The sequence below is a fragment of the Arachis ipaensis genome, chromosome B03 (genome assembly GCF_000816755.2).
Source record: "Arachis ipaensis cultivar K30076 chromosome B03, Araip1.1, whole genome shotgun sequence".
Lineage (NCBI taxonomy): Eukaryota > Viridiplantae > Streptophyta > Magnoliopsida > Fabales > Fabaceae > Arachis > Arachis ipaensis.
Genome location: NC_029787.2, coordinates 17,250,000 through 17,277,600, shown reverse-complemented (window position 1 = coordinate 17,277,600; position 27,601 = coordinate 17,250,000). Strand labels below are relative to the sequence as shown.

General features: G+C 36.6%; 3 protein-coding genes across 3 annotated transcripts; 1 reads left to right on the top strand and 2 right to left on the bottom strand.

The window, feature by feature from the left end:
- LOC107634280 lies at positions 81–993 on the top strand. Its single transcript, XM_016337824.2, has one exon. The coding sequence runs from the start codon at positions 260–262 to the stop codon at positions 707–709; it is 450 nt and encodes a 149-aa protein (XP_016193310.1). The 5' UTR covers positions 81–259; the 3' UTR covers positions 710–993.
- Positions 2,656–5,309, bottom strand: LOC107629966. The gene is made up of 5 exons (XM_016332941.2): positions 5,051–5,309; positions 4,605–4,747; positions 3,616–3,684; positions 3,112–3,521; positions 2,656–2,942 (listed from the first exon to the last, which is right to left on the bottom strand). Exons 1-4 carry the CDS (start codon positions 5,199–5,201, stop codon positions 3,156–3,158), a joined length of 729 nt encoding a protein of 242 aa, XP_016188427.1. The 5' UTR covers positions 5,202–5,309; the 3' UTR covers positions 2,656–2,942; positions 3,112–3,155.
- LOC107629965 (aconitate hydratase, cytoplasmic) lies at positions 17,766–26,788 on the bottom strand. Its single transcript, XM_016332940.2, has 20 exons — positions 26,269–26,788; positions 25,677–25,781; positions 25,332–25,492; positions 25,133–25,225; positions 23,940–24,125; positions 23,672–23,833; positions 23,323–23,467; positions 23,070–23,212; positions 22,863–22,919; positions 22,687–22,766; positions 22,537–22,612; positions 21,342–21,527; positions 21,128–21,195; positions 20,885–21,003; positions 20,604–20,725; positions 19,721–19,819; positions 19,159–19,638; positions 18,952–19,050; positions 18,595–18,837; positions 17,766–18,155 (listed from the first exon to the last, which is right to left on the bottom strand). Exons 1-20 carry the CDS (start codon positions 26,534–26,536, stop codon positions 18,087–18,089), a joined length of 2,961 nt encoding a protein of 986 aa, XP_016188426.1. The 5' UTR covers positions 26,537–26,788; the 3' UTR covers positions 17,766–18,086.

Genomic DNA, 27,601 nt, shown 5'->3' with positions numbered 1-27,601 from the left:
TATAGAGTGAGGACTCAGGGTGATGGCGGTGTCGATAAGCAAGTTATTTTATTTTATTTCATTTTATTATTCCAAATAGCCGGCGCAAAAAGCGGACACTCCATGTGATGCCTGTTCTCCCAAATTTCTTCTATTTATATGCTTCATATTTCATCAACTTTGCTTCCTCCACCCCCCATGTGTTTGTGTTAATGCTCTTGTTGCTTTTTTATTTGTTGACTCATTTCTTTTTCATCATCACACACACCAACATAATAACATGGGGAATTGCTTGAGAACAAGCAACATTTCAGCACAAGTTCATGATGAGAATAACTATGAAGCAGCCAAAGTAGTAGTTGAGCATGTAAAGACACCACCATCTTCATCATCATCAAAGTTGGAAGAAGAAAAAGAAGCACAACCAAGCATGAAGGTCAAGAAGGTAAGGTTCGAAACACAGGATGATATTATTGATGATAATTCTAGAAATGGGGTTGTGAGGATTAGAGTTGTGATGACTCAAGAAGAGTTGAAGAAGATGTTGAGAAACAACAACAACAACAACAATGATCAGAATAATAATACGACATTGGAAGAATTACTAAGTGTTGTGAAGTTGAGAGGAGGAAGAGTTTTTAAGGTTAGTGATGATGATGATGATGATGATGGAGACATGAATCCTTGGAGGCCATCTTTAGAAAGCATTCCAGAGGACATAGCTACTTAGCTTGTTGATTATGTAGTTTCAATTATTTGTTGTGTCTAACAATATATATCTATATATGTAAACAATTTGACCCTCTTTTTTGTCACTTGATGTAGGAGTGTGTATTGAACTCCATATCAATGAAGTAATGTATTGATTTTGACTTGAAAGATTGATGGAAATGTATGTGGGATTAAGGATGTAATTTGTGTTTTGTTGGGCGGTATTGTTTCCTTAAAAAAAGATTCATTTGTTTGGACGAGATATTAAGAAATAAATAAGAATTATAGTTTATGGTTCTCCAATTTACTCCTTTCGGAAAGTTTTGAATACATTAATGTCTTCTAACAAAATGGTGGTGTTAATTACAAGTGTCTTCTTTTTATTTTATTTTATTTTATTTTTATCAATATTCGTATTCTATTATTATAAAGAGAAAGTTTAGGGACTAGCATTTTTATTAAAATCTGGCCGACACTTAACTAGTAAAAAAAGAGTGAGTAATTCTACACCATTAGATGTAATTTCACACCACTAATTGATAGATACAAATCACAAAAACTGCTGATCTCTTAACACTCTTCTATCATAAATATAGATCAATATTCGTATGATCGTATCCCTGTATTCATCATATTTGAACTAGTTTATGAACTCAAAGATCAGCTTATAAACCTTTAGTGAATCCACATTGAGTTTTACTTTTAGTCTTATACTTATGGCTAAAAACATGTTATTATGACAGGAGATGAGACATATACTGAATCTTTCTTTTTTAATTTTGTACAGTAGACATTTTTCATTTACTATAGGCTAAGATATATTATTGTCCCGAATATTTGAAATAAATATCAATATTGTTTCTCCTATTCTTTTCATACTATTTATGTGTCAAATATTTTAACTCAACATTATTCTATTATTAACTAAATAAAAAAATTACTAATGAAAGTTCATGTATAATAAATATTATGTGACAAACTCCTATAATATCATTATTGTAAATAAATTTAAAAATAATTGAAAAACAATAAAATAAAAAACATAAAATAATGAAAAATGAACTTATGAAAATTTAGGATATTGTAGTCTTCTTCCTCACTCTACATCAAATTATTATATTTATATAAAACCCCGTTTTTCTCTACTACATTGCAGAAAAAAATAGAATTTGAAAAAATATATAAATTCTAAGTATTTTAATGAAGTTAAGAGTGAGAATAACATTGAATAACTTTTGAAAGATTTAGAACATAAATAAAACAAAAAAAAACATTAGAAACAATTTTGATATTTAATTCAAACATTTAGGATAAAAATTATTTACCCTTTGTTAGATCTATACTTATATATACTACAAATAGGATTTTGTAATTGCACACAATTTTTAACCACTAAGCTAAAGTTATTTTGTCTTATCATCTATACTCTTAAAAATTAATCAATTATAGTGACATGGTTGTGGTGCCCAGGAAGGCGTTAGTACCAATAACTAGCTACAATTTTGGACAATATAATTACAAATTTCAAATCTTATATACGTCCATAAGCTATGTTCTGTGTTAAGTAAATGTGTGAGTTAGGTTCATGTCTGTTGTGACTTCCTGGAGGGTCATTTAAATATAATAGGCTGTTTGGTGATCTAGGATGTCGAGTATAATTGTCTAGTTATTAAGGGTTGGATGTAACTGCCAAATTATCATTGCAATGTAGAAGCAACTGCATGTTGCACACACAGCAGTGAATTCAGATCCTCTAAGTGAGGAAAATGATAAAGTAATAAAATAGGAGATTAATCCGTATTAAATTTTATAACTCTCATCGAAATCTTTATTTAAGAGTGCTTATCTTTATTTAAGAGTGATAAACCACTCTTAAATAAAGATTAGGGCCAAATCCTCAATATACAATCACTTATCTGGATACAATACAAAGACTCGGTTTTTGGTAAGACAGAGATCGATTGATTGAAAAAGAGGACTAAAAAAGTCGGTGTCACACCAAAACTCATCCACTTATTAGCTGCAAAAGTTAATTACACGCAATTTGATAATAACATCGCTGAGATTTCAGATTCCAAACAGATGCAGTTATGCTAAGCACTAAACACCAAGTTAGTGCTAAATTGTAAAATTATTAAGCTGAAATTAACACAACTACAGAAATGCACATTCACAACATCAAAAAGAGATTCGATGCTGATTGAAGTTCCTTAGGACTGAGAAGTATGCCTCTCTGATCAAGCAAGCTTCACCTGGAAATACTACATGTTAATATGCTATTCACACTATAAAAGTTCTGAACAAGTTTTTCAAAAGGCTTAACAAATGGTTCAATCAAATGCAAACCAAGATAACGGACCACACTTGGCTCTAATAATTGCAACCATAAAAGAATCAAAACTCAAATAAAGGTTAAATTACCTCAGGTACAAAGCGTGATGTTCAGGTATCAGTTGTGACTAAGATCATAGTCGGTGGAGCAAATGACGAATGCCCATATATGTGTGATAGGTAAGGGCTAAGCCAGAAATCTCAAGAACAAGCAGGTTGAGTTTTGATGAGTAAAACAGGAAATCATAGAAAGAACCAAAGGTGAGACTGATCAAGCCCATTTTCATATATATCATGTAAAACAACAAGATGACAGCAGATAAGATGACTCCAGTGATTCTGTTGAATATTGAAAGTGTGGAAGATAGCTGTGGTTCATAAACAGGAAGATGAGGAGATAACGGTCGAAGACCATAAGCCTTTGTCTCATTGTTGGAACTTGCAACAGTACTCTTAACACGGAAATGATTAACCAATCGACCATCTGCAACTTCGCGTCCCTGTTGAAAAAGTAAGCATAATCAGCCACATGTGGAAGCCAGAGACAGAAAAAATTCAACTTGATCAGTCATAAATTTGAAGTTTAGGACTCACGGTCATCAATTGCATTGGACCCTTGACAGCACCAATGCCATATCCAGCTCTAGCCAGTGCAATGGTGTCCTGTCCAAAAGCATTGTAACTTTGGCATAAGAGAACAATTCCAGCGGGTTAGAAACTAAACAGAGTTGAAGTCAATGATCATTTATCGCATCCTTTGGTAAAATGGCATGCAGTGGATCCCTTTTCTATTTCCATTAGAAAAGGATAAGACTAAAAGGAAAGGAATTGTATTTGATGCAAAATGGTGCACAGTCCTAAGATCAGCAAGAACCTTCAAATATTTATTGCTCCAAACCACTTAAAACCTTTTTGTTAACATTTTCAAACTCCAAAAACCTGATAACCAAGTTTGATGGAATCAGTTAGAAATTGTCTTAGGAACTCGAAATTTGAAGAACCAGTTCTGAGATAATTAATATTTTACTCTTAACTAATTCAAAAAAAATCAACACAATTGTCTTGTATCTAGTCAGGTTTTAATTACACAGGAGCTTCCCTATTATTCTCCCATTCTCTCTCTTCGATATGATTTATCGAATTTAAAATTCAAACAAGTATTTTGACGTTAAACTACTCGAATGTTATACATAATTTTAATTTGACATAGATTTGCAGATTTAGCAATTTTCAACTTGGAACAGTTCTAACCCCCAAAAATTATAATAGTAAACCATAGAAGCTAATATAATGATGAATAACTTTCATATACCATAGAAGGTGTACAGCTACATGGTTCCTCGGTATTTTCTCCGAAACAAGTACAGTAGACAATGTAATTCAGCTAGTTCTATATTAGTTTCCATTGATTCTAGTCTAGAAATCTCACCAAAAAAGATATCTATCCTAGACAACTAATTAAAAAAAATTCAAACTACTTTTTTCACAAGCAACTACGAAACCACTATATATTTAAAAAATGATGCACCATCATGTATTGCTAAAAGTATGAATGGCATGAAAATAATGAGAATGTCACATACCGAAAGATTGACCTTCTTAGTAGAACCATTTCCAAGATTGTTAACTCGGTTTCCGATAGCAGGAACCCTATAAAGATTTCCGAAATCGCGAGCACTGGGTTTTGAGGGACCAATCAAGTTTCCGTTGGAAGGTTTTTCATTCGCTGATAAAAATTCAGAACCAAACGATTAGAATTAAAACTTTGAATGCATAATAAGCATATCGATTGGAAGGGTTGCTTCAACTAAACATATAAACATGCAAATCCCCAATCCCCCCCCCCTTTTCTCTTCCCAATAAAAAAGAATGAAGAGATTCGTAATCACAATCGCCGTAGTAATGCTATTTGTATTCTAATTTACCTTGTGGATAACCTAACTATTCGCGTCTCATCAACATTAGAATAAAATAAAAGCAATTAGAAAAGGAGATAGGGAAAATGGAGAGAGGGATGCAGTGGAAGTACCGGGGGAGGGAGAGTTGGTGCGGTGGAAGAGTGGAGGGAGGGCTCCGATCTGAGGAGGAGGAGAGGCGGTGGGATAGAAGGTTCTAGAAAGAGAAGAGTTGAAGGAAGAGAAGAGCTTGGCCCTGCTGGATCTGAGGAGTGAAGAAGACATGGTCGCTGATGCTCGATTGCAAAAGCGCAAGAGAAGAGAAGAGAAGAAAATGGAGGAAGAGGAGTGGGATCAATGTTTTGTATGGGCGTGTGGAGAGCCACTGACCCACTGTAAACTAGGGCTATTTGCCACGTCACACTCAGCAATTAATTTTGTTATTTAATAATACTAAAAGTATGAAGTTTTTTTTATATATAATTTTGGAGTTTAATTTTGATGCATTAACAATGTAAAATACAATTGTGTAATTAAATTTATTTTTAGATGATTATTTATGTAATTAGTGTAAAAGATAGTTATTTTTTCTAATGTGATGTTACATAATTGGATGTGCATGCAAAGTTATTTTACACTGATAATGCATTAAAATTAAACGTATATCAATTTTAAATAAAATTTTGAGTTAAATCTCAAAGTGATCCTGAACTTGTAATCGAACTTCGAATTTGTCCCTAAATTTAAAATTGCTCCCAAAATTTGTCCCTAAACTTAGCTACGGCCATCCTTGAGATATTTTCTAGCGATGGATTGATGACGTGGTTGGACGGAGACTACGCTGGACTTGTAAACATCGTCATTTCCTTTCTAGCCCCAAATACAATCGACACGACGCGTTTTGAGTATTGAGAGAGATTTAATGCGTTGGTGTTACTGTGCTTCTCTCTCTCACGAAGTCTCTTCTTCTTCTCTTAATCCCTACAGCTACCTTGCAGTTGCCGGCGCTGCCATTGTAGCAACAACAGTAATTTTTTCACATAAAATTCCTGTCTCGAATAGACACTACAACTCTCTCACAGTCAGAACTTTATGCCCTGTCTTTCTCCTCTCTCTCCACCTTCGATCTCCACTCCACCTGTTGCCATCTTGTCACTCCTAAAATCGACCCCTCTTTCTTCAACGACAGCACAAGATCTTGCCGCCAGACATACTTCCGTTCCGGCCGCCTCAAGTCCTCTCCCACCGGCCGCCGATGGTGTGTTGCTGGCCTCCTCCCGCTGCCTTTTCTCCTTTTCGATGATCTTGGAAATATCGAGAACCGTGTGATCATCGATTATCTGAAATAGTTTATTAGGGAAGATCCAAAATTTGACAGTTTGCTCTGCCTTCTTCCGATTCTGCGCTGGTCGCCTACTATGGAGGTGGTGTTGTCGAGGGAAAAGGAGAGCTTTCTAGTTGCTATGGTGAAGTTTGGGGAGAAGAAGAGGAAGAGAGGGTAGAAGCTGAAGGTGAAGATGAACTTGAAGAAATCCTATAGTAGGATGGAGATTATGAACAAGGAGTGGTAATCAATCTGATGAGCTAGCGAAGGCAAAGGATCACACTTTCTGGACCTCAAATTTGGATTAGATTATAAACCAACAATACGAACTAAATTAAGTCAAAATCTTATAATTTTCATGTAATATAGCCTTTGGTTGTCCACCGTGACTTTCCTCCATACACATCGTCACTCCCTTCACGAATATTCAGTGGAAAATACCTTAGGGACGACCGTTATTAAGTTTAGGGACAAATTTAGGGAAATTTTAAGTTTAGGGACAAATTCGAGACTCAATTATAAGTTCAAGAACCACTTTGAAATTTAACTCTAAAATTTTATGTTTTTCTTTTGATATTTTTGTTATTTAGAATTTTATTTAGAGTATTGAAATAAGATAGAAACTCACGTGCATTTTGTCTTTACGTAAAATTGATAGTTAAAAATGATTGATAATTAAATTAAATTTATTAAATTATCTAACGATTATCAACCATCAATTTTATATGAAAGCGATTATAGGTGAGTCTTCGCTTTGAGATAATCGAAACATTATCAAAATCTTAAATTCCTCCGCTCTTAAATATTTGGATTGTAGGAAATTATTTTGAATATATTCCAAACCTTGGTTGCATAATGTAATCTTTCTCCTTTAAACAACGATATAGCTTCTACTTCATTGACATTACAACAGCCTTTGTTTTCATTATAAGTAAAATCTCATAAAGAACAACATTAACTCGTGACCAAAAGAAACCACCATTCTATCATTCCACCGTTGGTTGTACTAGGGATGACAAAACTTCTTGAGACACGGAGATTCCTGCGGAGACTGCTCCAAATGGGAATCCGATTGTGGGAAATTTTTTTGATGGAGATGGGGATGGGGGACAAAATTTCTCCGAAGCAGGCACGGAGACCCGAGTGGGGATTTCCACCCCGTTCCCACTATTCCCCGAAATTTATGAATTTCATGAATTATCCTTAATAATTTATTTCTCATATATGTTTTTTAGTCATTTCTCACACACCTAAACTTACCGGCAAGTGTACCGGGTCGCATCAAGTTTTTGGCGCCGTTGCCGGAGATTGATTTAGATTGACAATGATTAAGTAAGGTGGTGGTCTAGATTAAACACTTTTTCTTTATTTTTTGTTTACTTTCTTTGTTTTTAACAAGCACATTAACTGTTTGAATTTTTGCCTAAGCTAACACTAACTTTGCTCTATCAATAGAGTGAATCATTCTTGCTTTCTAGTTTTGTGTGTGTTTCTTGTTGTTTTGTATGATAGAGGCAAGGAGAGAGATCCCTACCTTCTGTGAAACTAATGAAAGAACTCTTCGAAGGCTAAGAAGAGAAGCAAGAGGGAAAGGCATTGTTGGAGAAGAGGATTCAAAGGAAGAATTCCAAGAAATGGAGGAACATTCAACAAATCCAACAAATCCAACAGTGGGAGTGGCCAACAACAATGGTCAACCACAAAGGAGAGTATTGGCTTCCTATACATTTGCCAATCCAAGGCATTGTGGGAGTAGCATCCTTACCCCAAATGTCAATGCAAACAACTTTGAATTGAAGCCCCAACTCATCACCTTAGTACAAAACAATTGCTCATATGGAGGAAGCCCTTTGGAGGATCCAAACCAACACTTATCCACCTTTCTGAGGATTTGTGACATAGTAAAATCCAATGGTGTGCATCCAGACATATACAAATTGTTGCTGTTTCCATTTTCATTGAGGGACAAGGCTGCTCAATGGCTTGAAGCCTTCCCACAAGGAAGCATCACTAGCTGGGAGGATCTAGTGAATAAGTTCTTAGCCAAGTTCTACCCACCTCAAAGGATCACCAGGCTCAAGACAGAAGTCCAAACTTTCACACAAATGGATGCAGAGTCTCTCTATGAGGCATGGGAGAGATACAAGGCCCTGATTAAAAAATGTCCCCCTGAAATGTTCAATGAATGGGACATCCTTCAAAATTTCTATGAAGGATTGACTCTGAAGGCTCAGGAAGCACTAGATCATTCAGCAGGAGGCTCATTGCAATTAATGAAGACAGCAGAGGAAGCCCAAAACCTCATAGATATGGTGGCAAACAATCAATACTTCTTTGCTCACCAAAGGCAACGCCAACCAGCTCAAAGAAAGGGAGTGCTGGAGTTGGAAGGAGTGGACACTATCCTAGCTCAACACAAGGTGATGCAGCAGCAAATCCAGCAACAATTTGAGCAGAAGGCCAAGAGGATTGATAGCCTCCAAGTTGCAGCAGTGAATACAAGCCAACCATCACCCACATGGGGGCAAAATAAAGAAAACCAAGAAGATCAGCAGCAGGAACAAATTCAATATGTGCACAACCAAGGCTCAGGCCAAAATGAAGTTTATGGTGACACCTACAATCCATCCTGGAAGAACCATCCAAATCTAAGATGGGGGGATAACCACAATCAAAACCAGCAGCCATGGCAAAGAAATTCAAACCACAACAACTCAAGAAACACAAACAACAATAACCAGCAAAACACTAACCCCAATCCATATAGAAAACCCCAAAATAACTACCCAAATTCCAACTACTATCCACCCAATAACCAAGCCACTAACCAAAACACCTATCATCCATCTTCAACACCCCACAACCAGCCACAAATATCACAAGACACTCAAAGAATCTCAAACCTAGAGATACTCATGGAAAAAATGGTGAAGCATCAGGAACTGACAAGCAAGAATCATGAGGCTTCAATGAAAAACTTAGAGAGGCAAATTGGACAACTGTCCAAGCAAGCAGTGATTGAAAAGCCAACAAGCTCACTCCCAAGTGATACCATTCCAAATCCTAAAAAAGAATGCAAAGCCATCCAACTGAGGAGTGGAAAAATCTTGGTGAATAACACTGAAGCCAATAAGAAGCCGAAGGACAATGACAAGGCTGTCAGCAAGCATGATGAAGCCAGCAACAAGGAAGAAGTTGCACTTAACAAGGAGGATCAAGAGAAGCCTAAAAAGGAAGATGAGCAGTCACAAGAATCAAGGAAAGGGAAGCAAGTAATAGAGGAACCATCTCAAGAACAAAGGCAAGGAGTGAAGGCTTACACACCTCCTCTGCCATATCCTCAAAGGTTCAACAAGGAAACCAAGGATCAACACTTCCCCAAGTTCCTTGAAGTCTTCAAGAAGTTGGAGATTAATATCCCACTTGCTGAGGCATTAGAGCAGATGCCTCTATATGCAAAGTTCTTGAAGGAGCTCATTAACAAAAAAAGAAGCTGACATGAGAAGAAAACCATTATGCTCACTGAAGAATGCAGTACTGTGATTCAAAGGGGTATTCCACCAAAGCTCAAAGATCCAGGAAGCTTTGTAGTTTCATGCACCATAGTCAAGATGACATTAGAGAACGCTCTCTGCGATCTAGGTGCTAGTATCAACTTAATGCCCCTCTCAATAATGAGAAAACTTGTCATAGAAAAAATCAAACCTACTAGGATGTCTTTGGTGATGGCTGATAGATCAATCAAGACACCCAATGGAGTTGTGGAAAATCTATTAGTGAAGGTTGGAGAGTTCATCATCCCTGTAGACTTTGTGATCTTGGACACGGAGGAGGAAGGAAACAACTCAATTATCCTGGGAAGACCATTTCTAGCTACAGCAAGAGCTATTATTGATGTAGAAAAGGGAGAAATGATCATCAGGGTGCACAATGAGCAAATGGTCATCAATGTTTTCAAATCAATGCAACATTCTCCTGAGCAAGAGAACTACATGAAAGTGGATATGATAGAAAGCTTGGTGGAAGAAATGTTAGAAGCCAGCTGTCATGAGCAACAAGAAGAGGAAGTGGCAGAGATCTCCATTGAAGACAAGGAAAAGGAGAAGCCAAAACAGGATTTGAAGCCTCTTCCCCCTCACCTCAAATATGTGTTTCTTGGAGAAGCAAAGGCCCTGCCAGTAATCACAAACTCCTCCTTGAACATGGAAGAAGAAACAAAGTTGATTGAAGTGTTAAAAGCTCACAAGACAGCCTTGGGTTGGACAATTGAGGATATCAAAGGCATCAACCCTGCCATTTTTATGCATAAAATTCTATTGGAGGAAGAATCAAAACCTGTAGTTCAACCCCAAAGAAGGTTCAACCCAGCCATGAAGGAGGTGGTTCAAAAAGAAGTCATGAAGCTATGGAATGCTGGGATAATCTTTCCAATCTCTGACAGCTCATGGGTGAGTCCAGTTCAAGTTGTACTAAAAAAGGGAGGAATGACAGTCATCACCAATGAGAAGAATGAGTTGATCCCCACCAGGACAGTGACTGGATGGAGGATGTGCATAGATTATAGAAGATTGAATGATGCCACAAGGAAAGGTCACTTTCCTCTCCCATTCATTGACCAGATGCTGGAAAGATTGTCTGGCGATGCTCATTACTGTTTCCTTGACGGGTATTCTGGGTACAATCAAATAGTGGTGGATCCCAAGGACCAAGAAAAGACCTCCTTCACATGTCCATTTGGAGTTTTCGCATACAGGAGGATGTCATTTGGGCTATGCAATGCCCCATCCACCTTTCAAAGGTGTATGCTTTCTATTTTCTCTAATATGGTGGAAAAATTTTTAGAAGTCTTCATGGATGATTTTTCTGTCTTTGGCAATTCATTTAACACTTGCTTGCATCATTTGACTCTTGTTTTGAAAAGATGCCAAGAAACTAACCTGGTATTGAATTGGGAGAAATGCCATTTCATGGTTCCTGAAGGGATAGTTCTTGGGCATAAAGTGTCAAGCAAAGGTATAGAAGTTGATAAAACTAAAATAGAAATTATTGAAAAGCTTCCTATACCTGTTAATGTGAAAGAAGTAAGGAGTTTTCTTGGGCATGCTGGCTTTTACAGGAGGTTCATCAAAGATTTTTAAAAAATAGCAAAACTATTGAGCAATTTGCTAATGATTGATAGCCCTTTCATTTTTTATGACAGTTGCAAGCATGCCTTTGAAACTTTAAAGAGAAAACTCATCACAGCACCAATTATCACACTCCCTGATTGAAAACTACCTTTTGAACTAATGTGTGATGCAAGTGACTTTGCAATTGGTGCTGTGTTGGGACAAAAGAAAGACAAGCTGCACCATGTCATATATTATGCTAGCAAGGTGTTAAATGAAACATAGAAAAATTATACCACTACTGAGAAAGAGCTTTTGGCAATTGTATATGCATTTGATAAGTTTAGACAATACTTGATTGGTTCAAAAGTTATAGTATATACTGACCATGTTGCTCTCAAGTATCTAATGTCTAAACAGGATTCAAAGCCAAGGCTTATTAGGTGGGTGCTGCTGCTACAAGAATTCGACATTGAAGTGAGAGATAGGAAGGGGAGTGAGAATCAAGTAGCATATCATTTATCAAAAGTGTCACAAGAAGCCAATCAAGATATACCACAGCAAGTGAATGAAAAATTCCCTGATAAGCACCTTTTCCAAGTTCAGCAAGCACCTTGGTTTGCTGACATAGCAAACTACAAAGTGGGAAGGAAGATACCTCAAGAATTTTCCAAGCAACAAGTGAAAAAGCTACTCAATGAAGCAAGAAAGTTTTTGTGGGACGAACTTTTCTTATTCAAGAGATGCTCTGATGGAATGATTAGGAGGTGTGTGCCTGAAAATGAAATGAAAGATATATTGTGGCATTGTCATGGTTCAGCCTATGGTGGACACTTTGGACCAGAGAGAACAGCTGCTAAAATATTGCAGAGTGGATTTTATTGGCCAACCATCTTCAAGGATGCCAGAGAATTTGTTCACCAATGTGATGAATGCCAAATAGCTGGAGGATTGACAAGAATGAATGAGATGCCTAAAAATTTCATTCTTGAAGTGGAGCTATTTGATCTTTGGGGCATTGATTTCATGGGGCCTTTTCCTCCTTCCTACTCTTTCAAATACATTTTGGTAGCAGTAGAGTATGTCTCAAAATGGGTGGAAGCAATAGCCACAACCACATGTGATGCACAAATTGTACTTCAATTTCTGGAGAAGCACATTTTTACTAGATATGGAGTGCCTAAGGGACTTGTCAGTGATGGTGGTGGTCATTTTTGTAACAAGCAGATGGAGAAACTCCTTCACAAATATGGAGTGATTCATAAAGTAGCAACACCATACCACCCTCAGACTAATGGCCAGGCTGAGCTTGCAAATAGAGAGTTGAAGAGGATTTTAGAGAAGACTGTGGGAGCCACCAGAAAATATTGGGCCAGAAAGCTAGAAGATGCACTCTGGGCATACAAGACAGCATTCAAAACTCCTATTGGAAAGTCCCATTTTCAGCTGCTATATGGCAAATCTTGTCACCTCCCTGTGGAGCTTGAGCACAAAGCCTTCTGGGCCACTAAACTCCTCAATCTTGATTCTCAGGTAGTAGGGGAGAAGAGACTACTGCAACTAAATGAGTTGGATGAGTTTAGACTAGAAGCTTATGAAAATGCTAAGATATACAAGGAAAAGGCTAAGAGGTGGCATGACAAGAAGATCTCAAAAAAGGAGTTTAAACCAGGACAGCAAGTACTCCTATATAACTCCAGGCTCAAAGTTTTCCCTGGCAAGCTCAAATCCAAATGGACTGGTCCTTACTTGGTGACAAAGGTTCTCCCTTATGGAAGCCTTGAATTGTTAGACGAAGCAACAAAAAGCCATTTCACAGCAAATGGGCACAGGGCAAAGCCTTACCTGAGAGGACAATGGGACAAAGAGAAAGAGGTCCAGAACCTGAGCTGAACAAGAATGAAGAATGTCAAGCTAATGACAATAAAGAAGCACTTGTTGGGAGGCAACCCAACCTGAGGTAGTTTTCGTTTCATAGCTATTTCAATAGAAAGGTTGAGTAGTTTTGTATGTATTGCAAGGAGCTAAGTTTGGTGTTGCGCACCAAAATAATTTAAGGGAGAATGAAGGATGCTAAGTTTGGTGTTCCACCAAAATCTCATTCGAAAACACATTTTCACCTTCTGCATAAAGGGTTGCTAGCTCTAAGCAATCAGAGAAACTACTTAACCATTGTCTTTTTTTTTAGTTCTTAGTCATACTGCCTTTAGAAAAGACAGAAGGGTTTTACATATGGTTAACTTGATACATAAGAAACATTGGCAAGGGACTAAGTTTGGTATTTACACACCAAAGTAAGTTCAAAATGCCCACAAATAAGTCATGTTAGCTAACCATTTTCTTAAGGGCTTGAGAAACAAGCAACTTTTGAGGATTATGCAGGAAAACATTCAACCTGTGGAAGGAGTCTGCATCGTTGTCCAAAGGAAGTACCATAAAGAGAAATAATGATGACAGAAGGAAAAGCTAAGAGACATTCCCAACAGGTTGTATTGACACTTAATCTTTGTTGCTTTGAAGTATTTTAATTTGGAAATTCCTATATGTCTTGTTGAAGTGTTCAATTAAGTGCAAGTGGAGATGTTTGCTAAGAATGCTAGCCTGCATATTGTGCTTGTCATCCATCACTAGCTTGAATTTTGTTTTGTTTTCTTTCTGCATAAATAAAAGAAAAGTGTTTGAAATAGAAAGTAAATGCCCAATGTTGTAGAAACTAGAATGAGAATTCAGTGGTGGTAGTTGTTTGATTTAATGGTTAGCTCAAATAACAAAAGCTGCATAATAACATGTTCTTTGAAGTGTGAATTAGTTTGCTGCTATAAAGTCTGTTATTAATGAAATTCCCTTGAGAATGAAGCAAAAATAAGAAAGAAAAGAAAAAGAAAAGCCAAGAAATTGGCAAAGAAACAAACAATGAGGCTAGACACCAATAGCTTGGACCCTAGGATATATGCATGTGGTGTTTTTGTACTGGGATATGCTTGGACAAGTAGGTTCTGAGGAGTATTTTGAAACTTGGCCACTTAGATCAACTGATCTGGGATTGCCAACTGAAAGTCCACCATCAAGAGCAACCTAGTTACAAAGTATTTAGTAATCCAAAGAGATGCTGGGCATCAATGTTTCTAGGAAGAAATTGTGAGCCATGTGTCTTTGGTGAAGAAATGTTGAGCAAAATTTAGCCAAAAGGCTACTGCAACATTTGCCACCAAACCTCCATTAAGAAATAAGCTTTCTAAAGCAAAAGAAAGAAAGAAAAAGCTAGCAAGGGATCAAGCAAAAGCAAGGCATTATAGCAGCAACTCTAGTGAACCTTTAAGGAAACATTTCTTATCTGTCAGCAAGTAATAAATGAGCTACCATTGTCTGCATAAAACCCCATGAACCAAGTTCAATTATCTGCTGAATAAGGACATGCATACTTCTCTGTTTCATTTCATTTTTTCTTATGTTTAGAGCTTGCTTGGGGACAAGCAAGGTTTAAGTTTGGTGTTGTGATGACAAGTCATCTTATGCTAGCTTTTCAAGCATTTTTCACTTGTTTCATTAGGTTTTATGCACTTTCTTGCATTGTAAGTAAGTAATTTGGAGTGGATTTGCATGGTTTTGTTGAATCAATCAACCATCCTTTATTTGACACTAAATCATAAGGTTTAAGCTAGAATTAGTTAGTTTTTGAATGATTTATAAACCTTGTGAATTTGGTGAGGCTTTGATTGGTTGTTTTGATTACTTGTAGGTGAAGAAATGGTGGAAAAAGGAATTTTTGGTACACTTTTGAAGTTAAAGCATGCTTTAGACCTTAGGCCATGCTTTGGAAAGCGTGACCTAAGAAAACAAAAGCGTGGCACATCAAGCAAGGCCAAGGGAGCAAAGCATAGCGCTAAGTTGGTGCACTTAACTGAGCGCCCAAGGAAGCAAGCAAAATGAGGAACGCTCAGTTAACTTATTTCACTTTATCGTGCATCAACCAAAAGAAAAACTAGGTGCAACATCAAGGAGTGAAGCCACTGAGTTTCAAACCAAGCACATGAGGCATAAGAGGAAGCGCTACTCCACAAAAGAAATTGGCAAAAGGAGCTAGCTAAGGTTCAAACCCATGCTGGCAAGGAAGGAGCGCTACAACTCTTCACAAAGTAAATGGGCGAAATGGCTTCACTAGGATTTGAATTGGGGAGCTTCCACTAAAAGAAAAGGGGCGCTGCGTGAAATGATTTAACTGAGCGCAAGTGTGTTTCACCAAGGAAATTGGCCACAAAAGAAGCCACCATGGTTCGAAGGGGGAGTCCACCCTTGTAGCACTAAGTTAAAACAATTAACTGAGCTCTAGGAAGGAAAAGCTTGGTTCGAGCCTGGGAGAAGCAAAGGGCGCTACGTTCCCTTTCTCAATTGAGCGTTATTGCACACAAGGAGGCAAGGGTCAAAGCCTTGACACAAGCATGTGTAGCGCTCAGTTACCTTACTTAACTGAGCGCTTCCCTGGAGCCATGCACGAGACGAACCTGGGCCAAGGATTGAGCGCTCCGTTAGTGAAGCTAACCGAGCAGTTCCCTGGAGGTGCACCATGGCTCCAATTTTAATCCAAAAATCAATTAAATTCAATTATTCACCAAATGAAAAGCCCACTTCAAATTCTGAAGATCAAAATTAGAAAGTGTATAAATAGGACTTAGTTTGAGTAAGAGAAAACCCTTACTTTCACTTTTGAACTTTCTTTTATTTTGAGTTTTATTTTAGCTTTGAATTGGGGAATTGGGATTGAGAGCTGGGTTCTCTTCCTCTTGTTCTTACTTCTGCATTTCTTATTTTTCTTACTTTCTGTTTATGAATTTTGGATTGAGATTGAAGGAATTCTGTTTCAATCTTTGGTCTGCAATTCATCTTGTTTACTTCTGCATAATTCTAAGGATTGAGAATTTGATTTAGCTTTCTGTCTTCATTTTCATTTCTTCTGCAACTCTTGCTATCTGTTCTTAGAATTTGAATTGAGATTGAAGAGCTTCACTGATTCTAAGTTTGAGAATCATCTTTTACCACTCTTCTCAATTGTTCTAAGAATTGGATCTATGTTTTCTTTACTGCTTTCATCTTCTTTTCTTTTGCAAATTGTTCTCTGTTGGATCAAGGAAAGAACTGAGATCAAGACCTGCTTTCTAGTCTCATTGAGCCCCTGAGATTTTGAATTTCTTTCTTAGCTTTTACAATTGAGCTGAATTTACTTTTTGTCTTGTTCTTCAAGCAATTTTTCATTTCTATTTAGATCTACTACACTTCATCTTCTTTACTTTCTATTGTTAAATTCTGCATCCCAACACCCTACATCCCTTTACTATTCAAGCAGTTTACATTTCTTGCACTCTAAGCTTCAGCTATTTACATTTCTTACAATTTAAGTTTCAGGCATTTACATTATTTGTACTTTAAGTTTTAAGCAATTTAATCTTCTGCACTTTAGTTTTCTGTCAATTCTCCCTCTCCCTTTTAGTTTCATGCAATTTAGCTTCTGTTGGTTACAAATCACTCAAATCATCAACTGTTCGCTTAACTAAACTAACCACCTAACTAAAATTGCTCATTCCATCAATCCATGTGGGATCGACCTCACTTTTGTGAGTAATTACTACTTGATGCGACCCGATACACTTGCCGGTGAGTTTAGGTGTTGGAATCCGTTTTCAACCCATCAAATTTTTGGCGCCAAAACTCCTAATCTTTATTTGCATAACCCTTCTTTAATTCAGAGATCCCTAACGTTGTCCATACTCCATCCAATACAACCTCTCTGCAGCCACCCCCTCGCCACCCTTCTCACCGCATCGTCACATTTCACCGTGCCATCACCCTTACCGCGTCGTAATTTCTATTTGCCGCGTTTCCCACCTCGTCTACTGCTTTGTCCTTTGACTCGTCGTTGCGTCTCCCCATTGCGTCATTTCGAAAGAAGTCACCATCGTGTCATTTAGATTTTTTTGTATAAAATCTTGCAGTTTTTGTATAAGATAGATACTTGCAGCTCTATTCATATGGAAATTAATAATTAGTTAGAACTATTATATAGATGGGAAATGGGATCCCCGTGGAGAATGGAGATGGAGAGCAATATTCCTCCACGGCAGGGAATGAGGACAGGGATGGGAAGCAAATCTGAGGGTCGGGATGAGGAGTAGGGAGGCATTCCCCGCCCCCGCCCTGCCCCATTAACATCCCTAGGTTGTACAACCTTCAAAACCTTGAGCGGGCACATGTGCACCCGTTGCAAACTTTACCCAACTGATTCAATCTCACTATTCATTTTGCTTCCATGTATACAAACTTATGAATATTATACTTTCGTTGATCAATTTCATTTTTCCGGTGGAGTTCTTGATCAATTTTAAAAGAGGTTATTGAAATGGAAGGAATGCCTTATAATTACAATAATCCAATCAAAAGTAGATATCTTCAAGAATTATTAGCAAAAAAATTCAAATCTCTATTCATTTTGCTTTAATGAATACAATTATCCCCCATTCTTTTTCAATGGACAGGGTTATGGCACAAAAATTAGGACGTTGAACTCAATACAGAAACCGTTTACAGGCCGAGTAACTAACTAATAAACACTTGAGAAAGGAGTCAAAAATTACATCCCTTAAGAGGGATTTTGTTCCAATTTATTGGAAACTTATTATCACACGTTTTACAACATGAAAAGCGTGCAACAGCAACCGGCTCTGGAATTTTACATTAACAATGACTTCACTGCTTGATGAGATTCCTTATCACGTATGGAAGAATGCCTCCATTGTCGAAGTAAGCTAGTTCCACCTGAAAATAAGACAAATGAAATGCACTAAGCAAAGGAAGAAGGTACTGAAGCAAGTATGAAGCATATTAGTGGCTCATCCTCACCAAGACCTTTCAAATTATCTCTAATATTTTCGCCTATGAAAATTTTGCTTAAGATCTCCCTTTATCCCCAACTATGACATCCCCGACACGTCTTTACTATTTATCTTTAGCATAGGCACTACCACAATTTTCTCTCAAGCATTTTTTCCTCCTAATCTTATCTTTATCTATCATGCCCACTCTTTCATAGCAACATCCTGAACGTTTGCAATATTTAGCTTTATTTTTTTCCTTTTTAAACTATCCAGGCGCTATCTGAGAACATATACTCTCATACATCTTCCGTCTTATAGCTTATAAAGTAAAATTTGCAACTACTAAAAATATCCATAAATCAAAGAAAGGCATCAATTACCTCGGTGTCAAAGCGTACTGTGCAGGTGAATGATTTTCCATTATCGGTTGTAACAGTGACATCTTGGCCAGGCCTAATCTCGCTAATTTTACTTGGAAGGTCAATTGTATACCGTTCATGACCAGTCAATCCCAAAGTTTCCGCATCCTGACCGGATTTGAAGCAAAGAGGAATAATACCCATCCCTACCAAATTGCTGCGATGAATTCTCTCAAAACTTTTAGCTATCACAGCTTTGACACCCTATCAAAATGCAAGTGTCATCAGGAAATACTGAATTCTAAATGTTAAGAATCCATGTACAAAATACAGTTCAGTAAGAAGCCAGAAGATGTAAACTTATTACAAGGAGCTCACCAATAGCATTGGACCCTTGGCTGCCCAATCCCTAGAACTTCCACTACCATATTCAGCTCCAGCCAGCACAATGGTGTCTTGCCCGGCATTTCTGTATCTCTGACATAAAAGAATAAATCCAGAGATTAGAAACCTAACAGGCCTAATCAATATTTGCTTATTTATTGCTGAAAGACACAAGTCATACTGGACTAGACCATAACTCACCATTGCCGCATCAAACACATATAGCTTTTCCCCGGTAGGAATGTGAACTGTCTTGGGGCCAACTTCCCCATTCAAGAGCTTGTTAACAAGACGAATGTTGGCAAAAGTTCCCCTTGCCATTATCTCATCATTCCCTCGGCGACTTCCATAAGAGTTGAAGTCCTTGCGGTCCACCCCACGCTCCATAAGGTATTTAGCAGCAGGACTTTCCTTGTGAATGCTTCCAGCTGGAGAAATGTGATCAGTGGTTATACTGTCCCCAAAATTCAGCAAGCAATAGGCCTCTTTGACACCATGAGCTCCCGGAGATTCCATGGTCATGTTCTTGAAGTATGGAGGTTCATGAATATATGTTGAGCTGGGGTCCCATGAGTAAAGTTTGTCGGTAGAAACTTGTAGTTGATTCCACATAGGATTGCCCTTGGTAATGGACTCATATGTACTTCGGAACATGTCAGGCAACACACTAGATTGCACGGCCTAGGAATAAAGTCCTCCAAAGTTAATTTTGCCACACACAAGGACTATGGTTCAGACAACATGCAAATTAGACATAATTTACCTGAGCAATTTCTTCAGTAGATGGCCAGATATCCCTCAAGTACACATCCTTGCCGTCCTTGCCTTTTCCAATTGGCTCTTTCTCAAAGTCAATGTCTACCTGGAAATTTGATTGAAAGGTATTTGATTAAGGTCTAGAAACATGCCAGATCATCATGATGTTTAAAATAAAACCTCAATGATCGTTTACCAAAAACAAATAAAATGAAAATCCTACCAATGAAGGAATAATCTAAATGAAACTTATATTAAATAGGAAGTAGCATCCACAATAATTTAGTTTGTTACATGGCATTCTCTGCAGAACAATCAAAACTTGTCCCACTAAATTAGGTTAGCTACATAGATCAGGTGACCCAATAGTATCTGCCTATGACATCTTATACAAAAGTAAGTTCCAAAGCCTGAAGCCAGCCCATAATCAAATACTTTTTTAATTACACCAAAACATGGCAAAAAAGTGTATGTTTCATATGCACAATCACATAGTTAATGTTGCATATACGAATCTATAACCACACTGTTGATTATAAGTATCCAGAACATTGGGATTAAAGCAATCTTCTGTAGGACAGAATCAAGAAGAAAAGAAACGAATTTCGCAATGCATTTGTACTCAAATTCAAATACATTAAACATAGTATAACACTGCTGAATTATATTTCTTGCAACCATTTAGACTATGAACCTATAAGCAAATAGATATTGCTTGTGATTAGCCTCTGAGTTTTAACATTTGTAAGTTATATTTCCTTCGGAAGATTTAGTAGGTGCTAATGATATAAATATCAAGATACAACTCAAATATGAAAATGAAAAAACAATATAAAAGAAGAATGAACAAATGTTTATACATATTCAAAATATGATATTAACATACATACCGTGCCAGCAAGAGCATAAGCAACAACCAAAGGAGGTGAGGCAAGGTAGTTAGCCCTAGTCAAGGGATGCACACGGCCCTCAAAATTACGGTTCCCAGACAACACAGCTGCTGCTACAATGTCTACATCAGACAACAAAAAGTATGTAACATAAATATAAAGCAGAATATGGATAGCGATGATATCTAAATTATAAACAAGGACAAGCAATGCAAGAAAAGTGAGAATTGCATAAAAATAAGCTTTGGCAAAGAAATAATATTTGATTAAGAAATATTAACCATTTTCTGAGATGGCAGATGCAACAGATTCATCCAGGTCCCCTGAATTGCCAATACATGTAGTACAGCCAAATCCAACTATATGAAAACCTTGTTCGTTTAGAGGTTTCTGCAGTCCACTGCCAGAGAAGTAGAAACAAATACAAATACAAATTCAAAATGCATATTTGTAAAGTGTGCAGAGTAGAAGTTATTACATTATAATATGCATCACTTAGTGTTCTAAATAGAAGCAAAAAATACCTCTGGAGAAGGTATTTTGTAACAACTCCTGAGCCTGGAGCAAGACTAGTTTTAACCCAAGGCTTGACCTGGCAAATGGAGAAAAACAGTTAGTAGTTAGTAACTATGAGGCAAATAAGAGAATGAAGAAAAGGATGCAAATGCTTCATGCTATGAAGAAAAGAAGTAGCATTTTTAACAGTTTTTAATATTCATATATTAGTGCCTAACTAACCTTCAGACCAAGCTCATGGGCCTTTTTCGCAACAAGACCAGCTCCTAGCATAACACTTGGGTTTGATGTATTAGTACAGCTTGTGATTGCAGCAATCACAACACTGCCATGCCTGAGCTCTGCTGGCTGCCCATGGAAATTAAACTTTGCAACTTTTCCTTGTGCTTCTTTCGGTATAGCAAATCCCTGTATTTAAATATAAAATTCAGAAAATGCAGCCAATTATATCAATATATTCTCGTCTGAGTTTCTCATAAAGCAGCATTCCGAAAATGCAGCAACTTATATTTTCTTCTGGGGTTCTCATAAAGCAACAGTCAATGAAACACAGATGACTTAGCTTCAACAAAACATGGATAACAAGCCAAGTGAGATCCCCTCCAGTTCACTTGCAAGTTGCAAGCACTCTGATGAATTAACTCTTAAGAAATCACACATATAAAACCAAAAAGATGTTTTCACATTGTTTCCACCATTGAGATCCAAAGGACAGTCTTTTACATAAATGGGAAAATGAGTGATAAAGTAAGAATGGCGAAGAATCTTGATTTTCTTAATGGCCAAAGAATGTAGTCGTCACTGATAGCTTAGTGATCATGCTGGTTAGAGTGGCGACCAACTGTTTGATAATTTTGATGAATAGGTGAAGGGAACAGAACACGGAAATTAGTCGATGAAGACTAATTATACCGCTATTGGAACATAGTAATTTTGGCTATGGAGAAAGCCGATGAAACGGGCAAAATACAGTAACTCAACTATAGGAATTGACCTTGAAATACTCCAAAGAGTTCTGTAAATTGAACTGAATCAGCAAATTGAAGTCTAAAATTTCAGACAACCAGAATTAAATATATTGTTAGGTTACCTCCAAACAATGATGAGGGCCAAGCCTATTGCCAATACAAAATGATTTGATTTGATAAACATTACAAATGGGAAGGGGGTGGGTGGGAGGAAATGGTTCAGGTTAAACCAATTTACTCAAAGTATACTTTTGTTAGTTTAGTATAGCAAACAACCAGTAAAACGGATGCTATACTGAACAAAAATAGCATTTTATCACAAAAACGTGTATGGAAAATAGAAGGTTTGCATAAAATTAACAAGTAAGAGATATTAACTATGAAACACAATTTCGGCATACAAGACCAATAAATGAGAAAATGTTTTAGAACACTGCAGTATTACCAACCTTAAACCCAACTTTGTTATCAAGACAAGACTTCCAGTCAGCTTTCATGTCTTTCAAAGGCACCCGATCATGAGGTCTGGGAAAAGTTGATTTATTAAAAAAATTATAACAAAGTTAACAGGCAACATGCAAAAATGCAGACGATATTACCTCTTTGGTCCGGAGATACATGGTTCAACATCTGAAAGGTTTAATTCAAGATACGAGGAATAAACTCTGTCTTGTTGTGGCTGCATTTATGGAAAATACATTAGCATTTTGTACCTTAATGATGCACTTCATTCTGTTCAAAATGAGGATTGCATAGGACATTCTATGAACAGTACCTCATTATAGTCAACGAACATGTTGTTTGCCCTGAGATAAGACTCTATCATGGCCACCTATATTCAGATAAAATCCAGGTCAAATACTTCTGGGAGCATTTGACAGCAGCTAACTAGTTAAATTAAATCTCTCTTCTTTTTTTTTTTTTTTTTGTTTTTGTGTGTGTGTGTTGGGGGGATAAAATTCTAGTTAATTAAACTACTCACAGTCTCATCACTTCGACCAGTTAACTTGAGATATTGTAGTGTAACATGATCCACAGGGAAGAAACCCATGGTAGCACCATATTCAGGAGACATATTAGCAATAGTGGCCCTATCTGCTAGTGATAATTCACCCATACCATCACCTAGAGAACAAAACCAGGAAAACTATTCATTAGAAGGGATAATTAAACATAAGTTCAACAAAAGCAGAAGAAATAACACTGTACAGAAGGCTGTAAGAAAACTTGATTACCATAAAATTCAACAAATTTTCCAACAACACCATGCTTTCTAAGCATTTGTGTCACAGTTAGAACCAAGTCAGTTGCTGTAACACCATTGCGCAGTTTTCCAGACAACTTGAAGCCAACAACACCAGGCAACACCATACTCATCGGCTGTTAGTATCACATAAGATGCATTAGAATAATCACACTGTAGCTAAACTACACTCCCCCTTATTTCAAGATAAAGCATATAAAGAAGTAATTCTAAAGAGCTCAATATGCGATAACATGCACTATGTCGTGATAAATTGATACTTCTGATGGAAACAGTCATTACTTTACACGTTAATAAATGAAGATCAGAAGACAATGTACCTGGCCAAGCATTGCTGCTTCAGCTTCAATACCTCCAACACCCCATCCAGCAACACCAAGCCCATCTATCATAGTTGTATGTGAATCAGTCCCAACCACACTGTCAGGATAGAGTATGCCTTCATTGTTGAAAACAACCCGTCCAAGATATTCAAGATTGACCTGGATTATAGCCACACATCACTAAGTTGACCCAGCCCAGCATTAAGAAGAAAAAGAAACATTTGATTTCTACAAAGTCATTTTACATGTTTGCTCCCAAACTTACCTGATGTACTATACCAGAACCAGGAGGAACAACGAGCATGTTACGGAATGCAGTTGACCCCCATTTTAGAAAAGCAAATCTCTCCTTGTTTCTCTGGAATTCAAGCTCCATATTGGCCTGCACTGCATTTTCTGACCTTGCAACATCAACTTGAACTGAATGATCAATGACTAGATCAACTGGAACCTGCCAACAATTATTCACAGATATCATTTTATAACAAACACAACATATAAGGAAATATGTCAAAGATGATGTCATTCAAACTCTTAAAAACCAATAACCATGTATGATGGAGTTAGCTCTCAGATTTTGTAATCGGTCGTTACCAAAAACTTCGAACAACAAATTTTACTACAATGGTTTTAAGTCAAAACTAGTTTAAAGGTAATCCCACATGACAATCAGATTTTACTTGAATTAATTATTCTTTCTCAACTTTGTTAAATAAATAAATAATAACCAAACAATTCTTATCATTAAAGCAATCTATCAGATAACTTCAATAACAAAGTAGTCAAACTGAGCAGTTCTGACCTATTCATAACTCCTCAAATCCTAAAATAGTAAGCCAGGCCTATATATTGTCAAAAGACCACTTATCTCAAAAGCTAAAACTGATAAAAAGAGGCATGTAAATAGTTATATATCTGACTCGCCCCCTCACACAAGACCCGCTTTCTTTTTGTTGGGGAGGGGAATAACAAGGATTGAATTCTTGACCTTTTGGTCATATAAGCTCTAATACTGTGTCATAAAACCATTTATCCCAAAAATTTAAGCTGATAGGTGGGGAATAAGAGGTCCCCTGTACAAAAGCAAAAACAAAAAACAAAAGATATATATATCAAGAGTAGCTTTCCAGGACTATATATTAATTGAATACCAATTTCAGAATTTTTTTAGCAAAGTACCTCATATAGAAGCCAAAAATGGTCTCACCAAGATATAAGACAAAATTATAGTAGTAAAGCTACATTTTAGTATAGTAATACATGAGATTCAATTTTTTTTTTTTTTTTTTTTTTGCTCTTTTTTTTTGCCACAAAAAAAAGGATGATATATCAGAGAAGTAATCCTGAGCTACAAAAAGACTTAAAATTCCATATGTATAGTTAAAGTTACGTAATCACTTTGGTGAATATAATGAATAACTTCATAGAAAGCCAAAGCACATGTACAAGACACCATACCAGAGGATTAATCTTATTAGAATCACTGCCAAGCTTGTTCATTGCATCACGCATGCAAGCTAGGTCAACAACAGCCGGGACTCCAGTAAAATCCTAGGCAAAAAGTATAAAACAAATCACTTATTAGTTACCACTTATATAACCCATCCCCTACTATAACCATTTCACACAATCCACATTCCAAAAGTTAACAAGGTACCTGCAAGAGGACCCGCGCAGGCTTGAAAGGAATTTCAACTTGCTTTGGGGAAGTGTTTTCCCAGTCAATAATCTTCTCAACATCCTCTTTCTTGACTTGGAAATTGTCACAATTACGAATGGCAGATTCAAGGAGAATTCTGATAGAATACGGCAACTTGTCTGTGATCACAAATAATAGTGAACATCTTAGCAAGTGACTAAACCAGAAGACAAATGCACAATTCTGAAGAAGGGGTAACAGTAAGGAAATCACCGATCACCAATATCAAAACAATCTTTAAACCAAAATTCAGCTACAAACATGGCTTAAAACAAGAAAGAAATCAAAACAAGCAAAATTTACCAACTCTTGGATCATTGAGAGAAGGAAGGCTATAGAATTTTCCAAACTCGCCACCTCCAGGCTTGGGGAGACTTGTCAGGTTTCCCTTGAATGGATTTTCACTGGCTGAAACGTCCAATTAGAACAGAAAGAACTCAGCACCAGTTATCAGAAACTTTGAGACTACAGTTGTAATACACATTAATTATAAGGCAAAAATTCCTCGATCCATTCAAGCACAAATGAAATATTCAAATCCTCACTAAAAAAAATAAAAATAAAAAGAACGAGAAACAGAATATAAGAAATGGAAATGAAAATGCACAGTTTAGGACAAGTTTGGATTCTGAAATAGTTTTCAGTTTTCATAAAGATATCGCCTTATTCTTTATTTTATAAGTTTTCTAACTTATTGTTTTTAAAAAGTTGAAAAAATGGAAGGAAATGCGAGTGACAGAGTCTAAAGCGGCTTAGTGATAACTGAAGTTAAATGAAAACAAGAGCGAAAAAGCGAATCTGAGCACAAATTAAATGAAAGATAATAATACTTCAAATAAAAAAGGCAAGAATTCGAGAAAGCAAACAAACACTCCGAAATTGTGGGAGTGAGTACCCATGGAAGCCAAGCTGCGTTGGAAACGTTGGAGAAGAGGAGCGAGGGCTCTGGCGTGAGCGCGGAGGCTGATCGGAGAACTGAAGTCGAGGCGGTGGCTCCAGCGGGTGAAAGCACGCGCGGCGGAGGAGGTAAAAGCGCGTGAAGAAGACGCAGCGTTGGCGGTTACCGAAGGAGAGGTGCGAGAATGAGAATAAGCGAACGTTTTAGAAGAAGAAGAGAGTTTGGACCTTGTAGCCCTGAGAAGGGAAGAGGTGGATTTATACATAGTGACGGATCACGCATTCATAAGAAAAAAACAAAACGGGATGAGACAGACAGAGAGTGGGTGTGCTTTGATTGGTTGGGATAAGAGGCGATGGCGCAGTGGCGTGTTATGCAATTGGAGAGAAATGGAGAGAAGAAGAGAACGAAATGGAGAGAAGAGAGAGTGATGAAATAATTGAATGAGTGATGGGGCGTGTGGAGAGCAGAAGAAAGAAAGTAGTAACTAAAAACTAGGGCTGCGTGCCTTGTTTTTTGTTCACTTGCTGGCTAGCTAAATGGGATGCCCTATTATTGATGCTGACCATTGCCATTATCGTTTCCTTTTTTCAGATGTGAGATGTCACACTCTTTTTTTTATTGAAAATGTTTAGGTGATTGGAATTAAAAATTAATATTTAATTTAAAAATATAAAAATTAAATATTAAATAAATATTTAAAATTTATTATAAAAAATAAATGTTATAAAATTTAACAGCATTCTACCCAAGAAAGAAAGAAATTAAAAGGGTTTATTTTTAGAATACATAATAAATTTATTATTAATAAAAAAATTTAAAAATATTTTTATTTAATAATAATAAAACAAATACATTAAAAAATAGAAAAAAATTTATATTTTCAATAAAAATTTTTTACTAATAACAAATTTATCATGTATACATATTAGTTAATCCCTTAATTTTTATGCTCAAATCTTTTTAAAAAAAATTTCTCACTATACTTTTGTTACATAGGTTGAAATAATTTTTGTTGTTGGTTACTAATTGATCTAAATTATTCTCTGCACTAATTAATCTAAATATTCTTTTTTTAGAAGACAATACTTCAATGTTGACTAAATCATTATTTCTAATAGAAAATTGAATATTAATAATTCTAGCCATAAAAGATAAGACTAAATTGATATTTATGAAAAAAATTGTATTACTTTGGCAAAAGTATCCAAAATATTCGAGAAAATAATCAAACGAGTTACTCATTTTAATAGTTTAATGAATAATTTTATTAAATTAACTCGATCTTTACTAAATATTAGACTAGTTTATATTTTTTGTTATTACATTT